This window comes from Vanessa atalanta, chromosome 5 (genome assembly GCF_905147765.1).
Source record: "Vanessa atalanta chromosome 5, ilVanAtal1.2, whole genome shotgun sequence".
In the NCBI taxonomy this organism is placed as follows: domain Eukaryota; kingdom Metazoa; phylum Arthropoda; class Insecta; order Lepidoptera; family Nymphalidae; genus Vanessa; species Vanessa atalanta.
The window spans coordinates 7010345-7019034 of record NC_061875.1 but is presented as its reverse complement, the minus strand read 5'-3'; the positions used below and the strand labels follow the sequence as shown (position 1 = coordinate 7019034).

At 29.0% G+C, this 8690-nt stretch overlaps 1 protein-coding gene across 1 annotated transcript; it reads left to right on the top strand.

The window, feature by feature from the left end:
- The first annotated feature begins 1554 nt into the window (after positions 1–1554).
- Positions 1555–7709, top strand: LOC125064002 (endocuticle structural glycoprotein ABD-4-like). Its single transcript, XM_047670765.1, has 4 exons — positions 1555–1645; positions 6246–6370; positions 6702–6876; positions 7287–7709. Exons 1-4 carry the CDS (start codon positions 1637–1639, stop codon positions 7383–7385), a joined length of 408 nt encoding a protein of 135 aa, XP_047526721.1. The 5' UTR covers positions 1555–1636; the 3' UTR covers positions 7386–7709.
- Positions 7710–8690: the final 981 nt, after the last annotated feature.

Sequence of the window (8690 nt, the reverse complement as noted above, 5' to 3'; positions counted from 1 at the left end):
AATGTAATATTTATTTTATCTCTTCGAAACTTAACAATTCTCTGGAATATTAATACCGTTTTAGAGTCCACCGTTTGATATTTCTGTTTTTATTTTAGGAAAGCAGACCAGCTAATGGCCTGCCTGGTAAGAGGTCACCCTCACTCATAAGCATCGGCATTGTAAGAACGATAAATAACTCCTTACATCGTCAATGTTATATCCTTTGTGACTGTATTTACACTGGCCCACTCGCTGTTAAAATCGAAACCCAGCAAAACAAAGTATTACTGGTCGATGGTAGAACAATTTATCAATGCTAATCAATAAATTTACAGAACTAAATTATAAAAAGTATCGTGAAATATCTATGATTTTTATACTGATATATAAATAAAAATGATTGTTTGTTGTCTAAGCAATTCTAAGTCATCCGATTGTTTCAAACATTTGGTAATTTATTCTGTATATTCTGTGCCTTAAATTTTTTTTTAGTAAAAAGATTATTATTTATTTCAAAAATATATGTAGTTATTTTTGAAAACGTCTTCACTGCGGTCCGTAATGGGCCGTACAAAAAGCCCACGTTGAAATTGTTTTACGAGTTTCTTGACAAGACTATTGTATTGTGACCATGAATGATATTTTGTTAGGGTAGAATTTAGATAATTTCGTGTATGAAGTTGCTTGGCTGGATTTTGAAATTAGTTTGTGGTCATTAGTTATTAAAAATCTATTAAAAGATCTTTCTAAGCAAGTGGTTCACACTTCTGGTGACCCAAAAGATGGCGCTTACGAGCTTTGCGGTTCAGAGAGGTATAAGACTTGCTAATGATTGTGTGCGAAAGGTTTTTATACATTGAGTGAGTTTGATTCTGGCTACTTCTATTCATATTCAATATATGTAAATAATAAAATTGACAAAAAATATCCGCTGAGTTTCTTTCGCCGGTTCTGCTCAGGTAAGGCTATTTTCTTTTCCGAACTGGTGGTAGTGTTTACTTTGACTCTCAATAAGTAAGTGGTATCTTCTATATTGTATAAAAGAATTTGAATTTGAGTTTGATAATGTCACACAAAAATCTTCTGGACTAATCAATGGAACTAGCACGAACCATTTATAATTTAGGGAGGGACTTAATAACATAGTTTTACAATCATGTTATTTTAATCACAATAAAATTTGTTTTATATTAAATTCTCGGTTTTTACGATTTTGATTTATTCAATCAGTATTAATACACCTGCAGCTACAATTGAGATAATTTAATCGTGTAGTTTGAGATAATATGCATTGATTTTAAGTTAAAAAAACATCTTTATCAAGTCGATGTTTCATGAACATCTACTAGAAATTCAATGAATTTATAGCTCGATTCTGTCCAAGCTGTTTTTTTTTAAATAATCGTAGAAAATAAAAGTGCATGGATTAACAATGTTTAATAAAAGATAACATATAGCTGAGTTTCAAATACGGCCCTGTGTTTTGCAGTCGTTGCAGGCTCCCCCTGCTTGTATGCAATGGCTAGACAAACCTGCGTCTCTATAAAAGGGACAGGTGATTAGAGGCTAAGTACAATCCGGCGCACACGCCGACATCACCACATAGGATACAATCTTGCGCATCCTTAACATTTAACTGGAAACATCATACACGATGAAAATGGTAAGTGAATTTACATATTTTTTACAGTTGTCTATTAAATCGAGAATATTTAAATAGCCTAATATAAAGTCATATCGGAATATGAGCTCCAAGGGTCTATCTAATTCGGTATACACTATTAGGGTACTTATATATGAGTAATTATATAAATATTTGTTTTGTAAAAATATTAAAAAGGATGACATTAGTTAGTCTTCTTATAATCTTTTAAGTATTCGTTCAAACCGATTAAAAAGTAGATGTAAGAATGCGTTAATTGAGCAACGATTATGGTATAGCTATGTTTGTATTCGCTTCTATATGCAAATTTTATAAGGATTTTGAATTAATCAAAGGGTGTTAATTATCGGTTTTAATTGCTATTGTAGCCGTGACATTCTATTTTCTTAATTAATAGCCACTGTTCATGTTTGTAAATCAATAAAAAACAAAGCTTTTAAAGATTTCGTTTCATAAATAGCTCTCGTAGAATTAGGTACATGTGTTATTAACATTTCATACTTTTAGAAAAAAAATTACATGTTAGTTTAAAATATATTGATATCTAAAATAGCGTTATTTTTTCCAGTAAGTAAATATCAAATAAACTTTAAAATTAAATCTTCGTAATATTAATATATTTATATATTATGTATTCTCTAAATATTTTCAAAACATAAATTATATAAGTTACAATTAAATATTTTCAAATGACTTTCACATGTCATTGTTTAATTTAAATTAAATAACAATAGAGTCGAATTTAAATATAATATTTTGTATATTGTATAGCGAAGTAATTTATTGTGTATGTTTAAATATTTTCATAAAATTTGCATATTTTTATCATATGCATATTTTCTTAAGATGAGCAGGGCAAGCGGTTTGTCGCACGGCTTTCGCAAGCCCCGCTGCATTTATTGCATCCGACCTTTGCTAATAGCATTGTTTACCTATTTCAACCCAAGTGGTAGGACTATATTTTAATATAAACATATTATTATCGTATCTACGTAAAATACCAAATAATTGCGTAATTATTCGAAAGTTATAAGGTAACGTTATTTTTTATTTTAATAAAAACGTATTTATTTATATTATCATTGCATTAGAATAAATGAAAGTATAAACATTCATAATGCCAAGGGAATATAAAGATGTTCGGTATACAGATAGGCTTATCGTTTAAGAGCGAGCCTCTTTTAGTAATATAGGGTAGCCACAGGTAGAGTACTTGACTGATTAGGATTAGAGAAATAAGATTAAATATTGTTACCGATTTAATGTATTAAACAAAATACACACTTTTATATGAATTTAAATTATTGTAAAATTAACAAAGTCGCTTTTTTTATTGAAATCAGTTTAAATTCGTCTCTGGTTTTGAAGTGGCGTGCGAGCGCTTAATTAGACGCACACCTTTTGTTTTACCACGTAGAACATTGTGTTTTCGAGGTAACACTCAAATTCTGTGTCATGTTCCCACAACTCAACACTTGCAAAATGTTTGTCATTATGTCTTTGTATGCATACGAGTTCTGCTTACGACCATACATAAAACGATTTATAATATTTGTTTATTTTAGTGCAGGTCTGAATCAAATAAGCAACTAAATAAGTATATGGTACGTTTATATATTATACAATTTAAACATATTTTTATAATATATTTTATATAACTTCAGGACGAATTATTAAAATTATACTTATTGTTTGTAACTTTTCGTTGGTAGTTGAAATCAGTTTATATAATAATTCAAGTATCAATAAAACATTTCTATTAGCATTCTGGTTCTTCGTGACATTTTCATTAAAATCAATCTTAAGTCATTAATTCTTAACGTCAAAAGAATTTAACAGATTTCAACATCCATTAAAAGCGTATAAATTCAATGTAATCATTTGAGATGATCAAAATAAGAAAAAAAAAATTATAAAATTTAACGCTTGTTACCTTAAAACATTAAGCCGATACGGTGTTTGAGTTAATGAGTTAATAAGATCGTAGATAAAAGATTTGTCGTAAATGTAAATATAAATTTATTTAAAGGTATAAGATCTTAGCTCTGTTATAATAAAAAAAATAACATTAATTCCGGATAAGAATCCAAGTGTAGTATGTGCCGTGTTGAAAGTTTAAACAAATATTAAATTCATAAAATAAACCTCTTAGTAAACCTACAATACTATTTTATATTAAATTAAAAGCAATATTTTTTTTTATAATTAATATATAAAATAATGGATACTTCAAATCTCCCCCTTAAATAAGCAATTTAATAAGCGAAGAAACTGAGCTGAAAGTTTTATAAAATAAAATTTTATGGCACTGTTTACCTATAATATCGAACTGAGTTGTGTAATTTTATAACATTACAAATAATTATATTATTAATTATCTCTAAAAATAATTTTTCCATTAAAAATACACCATTTAAAATATAAATATTGTAATATGTTTACAATAAATGTATATAAAATCTGAATAAAATATCTAAAAATTTTGCATATTTGTCTTGTAAGCAACATTCAATTATAATATCATAGTTTAAGAAACAACTGCATGTGACGGACCAATTCCCATGAGTACCAAATCGAATTTATATATATATATATGGTCTCCTACTAGCTGGTTGGACAGATATCAATAAAAAAAATTGGGTGTATTACTCTGGATAGTTCTTATTGGACCCTATAGGTGGTGCTGCGATCTAAATATAAAAAAAAATATTATTTCACATAGACGAAGTACAGTACGATTGTACAAAAAAATAAACGATAACATAAATGCATTAATAAAGATTTTTGATATTAGTATACTAGTAGACAAAAACATGAAATCTTGAAAAATTTGTAAAGCAAGCCTATACTTTATATATAATTACGTAATATATAAATGGTATTTAAAAAACATTGTAGTATTTTTGTAGTAAATTTATTTGAATTGGTAAAATAAACGGTTATATAATTTATTATATATAATACTCTATAAAACTGTATAACACTAAAGTCCACGATTGAGCTGAGAAAAGTTAAGATCAGAAATAATCCATCTCAATTTAGTCAACTAGCTCCATCTAACGTCAACATATTGAACTTATACATATTTCCAAAATTATCGGAAATTCAAATTTGTAAATCCGAAAAATTAATTTGCAATAATGCTCTAAGCATATTATTGTAAAACTACCAAGTGTTTCGTTTCAGGTTACTTTGTAAAAAAAATGCTTAAAAAACTTAATAAATATGAAATAAATTATCGCAATAAAACAGGATGCAATTATTTAAATGTATGGATGAATAAATAATAAATAAAATTCTTTTTCAATAATATATGGAAGAACTAGTAGAATTCCAATATGAATAAGAAGGCACATAGTTAGATATTGATTGATGCGTAGCACAATTACTGGATTATACAAAGAAGTATATGTTTATTTTTTAACAATAAAATGGTATGGCGTTAAAGATACGCATTAAATTGTGATAAATAATATATAAGGGTATTGTTTTTCATATCATATAATTGTAAGATTACGTTTACATTTATTATTATTAGCGACCAGCCTCACCTTCGCACGGGTGCAATGCTGCCACCAAACATACTACGGAATGTCTTACAACGTTTATTGTCTAACGACTGAAAAACTGTGAGTTTTTCAGTCGTTAGACAATACAAACCGCTATGACCCTGCGTTTTAAATCTGTTATATTTCCGAAAATATTCCTTTAAATTACACGCTGTAAAGGGTCTCGGTAAAATCGCTTCGAAAATAAGCCATTATTTTTCGTAAAAAGTAAAGGATAATAAATGGTTGTTGTGGGTTATCACTAAGAGATAAACACATACCATCGTGGACTTTTTTGATGACTTTTTTAAGGTTACAATGCTGTAGTACATTATTTTGATCTATCTCGAAGAGTTCCGCCAGCGTTTGCAATGTTAGCGCAAAAAATGTGTTTACGACATCTCTCTACAATAAAGGTTCGCACATTGTGAATACCTTACAACTTAGGCTCAGACTATTTACTGCTATTATTATGTTTTAATAGCAACCAAAGATACGTAAACGTATTCTCTAAAAAAAGATGCTGGCTGTCTTTTTCTGTTCTAAAGATGCACTCCGGTATTTTACAGACAGGTTAAAAGGATAACCTTAGTTTCACTCTAGGCATGGAACTGAAACAAATCAGTAGCTTAACATACGTGTAGTAACGCGATAAATTTATTTGTGATTTTGATGTACTATTCTGCATAAATAATACATTTGTATTAAAAACCATATTGTCCAAGATACTGGTGCCTGTTAATAAATTTTAGCAATATATATGATCAATAAGATTAGCAGCATATATAACACAGGCGTAATTAATAAAATTACATTAAAATATTAGACTTTGCACATAAAAATAAGTGAATGTATTTTTAATTGCATTTAAAATAATGTTAAATAAATTTATCTTATAATTTTAAAGATTACTACAATTATTTTCACGACTTAAAATTATTTAATTATTTTTTCGTAATTTGACTGTGTGTGATTTATATGTGATGCTAAATAATACATATCAAATATAACTAGAAAGATATAAAGAACATATTTTATTTTTTTATTTTCAGAAGATTTTGTTAATTCTTGCCTTCGTCGCCATAGCAGCTGCAGCGCCGCAGAAGCCTGCGGATCAGGTGATTGCTATACTAAAGCAAGAATTTGACCAACAGGCAGATGGATCATATGTTTACAGGTATGTTTAATATTACTAATATGCTATATAAAACACACAGTAATATAATTAAGCCAAACATCTAAGCAAACTTGAAGATTTAGTTTGGTATTGAATACATATTAAGTAATACTTTAAAAATAATTGTATTCGCCTTATGACCAATGAAGATGTTAGTGTTGTTAAAAAACCGCGAATGTTGCTTTTAGATAAATAAAATAATATCAAAATATATTTTTATAGCAATTTTAGATAGAAGGAAGGCAATAATTTTGCGCATAATTTACATAGCTTCATTATTAAAACTTTGTATGATTGTATCAAAAGAAAATGCATTGTTCTTTATTTTTAGCTACGAGACAGAAAATGGTATAAAAGCAGATGAAACTGGAAGCTTGAAAAAGGCAACTGGACCTGACAGCAGTGATGTAATAATAGCTCAAGGTTCATTCAGTTACACCGCACCAGACGGCACCGTTATCAATCTCAGCTATGTAGCCGATGACGAGAATGGCTTCAGACCTGAAGTAAGTACAATACACAATACCTCAATTTTTGCAAACGTGACGAGAAAGTTACTAAGTTTAGTTAGTATGTCATAAAAGTGGGACAATATTAAGAATAAAATTTTTGAGAATTTGAGTACCTTTTGAACGATGAAGATAAACTAATTATAATCGAGTATGTGTGAGAGTATGTATAAGAGGGCTAAACAGTAATTAGCGTAATTGACATTCAGTGATAACTCAGGTTCTTCAAAATTAGTTTGTAAAGCACTTTGTAAAGCACCAAAACTTTTATTATTGTTCGATTATATTTAATGAGAACTTAAAATTATAGTTCTTAAATATTTGAAAAGGATTAAGTGTATTTAAACTTGTCTGTTTACACATTTTCGTGCACAATGCCACAGAGTCATGATTTAATTTTGTTTCAGGGCGCACATTTGCCTACTCCCCCGCCAATACCACCAGCAATTCAGAAAGCTCTGGACTACATTGCATCTCTGCCACCCCCACCACCCTCCAGAAACTAAGATGCGACATTTACAACGATCCTTCGATGACCTCATGCGCTCCATAAGATGATCAACGACGACCTACGCTTGTACCAATTTGAAAACACGCTTGTATATTAGGAATTTATTGTACATAACTCAATGTTTCAAAATATTGTTCATAATAGCCTGTTTACAGAATGGTACTCGATATTTCTTATACTCAAAGCAATTAAAAACATATAAAAATGAATGCTCAATAATTGAACTGTGATAGTTAAGATTTGCAAGGAAAGATCATATGTACGCTATTTATTTATTAAATAAATGCAAAATCAGTGCCAAAGATGCATTGCGGATAAATTCGTCCTGTTTTATCATTATTTAATACGTGACGGTCAAAATATATTATATAGAGAGATGATGTAAACAATTTAACATTGGTGGTGTCAAATTAGATGTCACAAAGGTGCTAATTGCGGAGGTCAATTCCAATAAAGTTTATAGTAGAACGAAACTAAAAGAGCTGTACATTTTTAAAATGAAAACGAATCAATAAAAAAACTCCAGGATTTAACACATACGATATGACGATCGCTTCTTTAGATTGACCTCGACACACTAAATAACATCTTACGCTTTACCCATAAACATGATTATAAGTTTACAAAACAGATAATGCATATTTATACATTGCTCCATACATAGTGACTAGCCCAACGACATCTGATCCTTCAAGTAAGAGTGAGACAGTGTTAGTTTCGTCTCTTTTCTCCAATAGTAAATTTTATCATATCGAATACATTGAACGCTGAAAAATTTAAGACCCTTTTCTGAGGATTTACGTGGTAGTCTAGTCCTCTTTTCGTTAAAGCCGCTTCTTTATATATCATATTAGTTAACCAAGCTAAGGGGTTCAATTACAATTAAACGTTTTTCAGTCTAGTTTATGCAAGGAACTTATTTCTAGCTCTACATTAATTACGAGTAAATAAAAATATTCGGGCATATTTATGGAAATACAATAATACTTGGTACATGCTGGAATTAAATTTGTCTTGTAAACCGACAAAAACCTCTGTGCTGATTTTGTACCTATACAATTCTTTTCTATATAAAAATAATCAAATAAACAGTCGTGACAGATTTTTTGTTAATTTATCTTTTAATAAATATATTTAGTAATTTTTGGTAATCCTCCTTCTGTTTGTCTTTACCAAACGTGTCCGAGTAGATTTTCAGTTTTTCAATCGGTATTTCATATTTATTGTATTCGTATTTTAAATAAATTAAAAACTAAAATTTATGTAGGTCATTGCTTAACAAAAAGATGAAAGTATTCAT

Excerpts from the sequence above, each read along its gene's own strand:
- LOC125064002 (XM_047670765.1), top strand. Across the intron at positions 6,371-6,701 it reads GATGGATCATATGTTTACAG|CTACGAGACAGAAAATGGTA; the intron begins GTATGTTTAATA and ends CTTTATTTTTAG. Across the intron at positions 6,877-7,286 it reads AGAATGGCTTCAGACCTGAA|GGCGCACATTTGCCTACTCC; the intron begins GTAAGTACAATA and ends ATTTTGTTTCAG.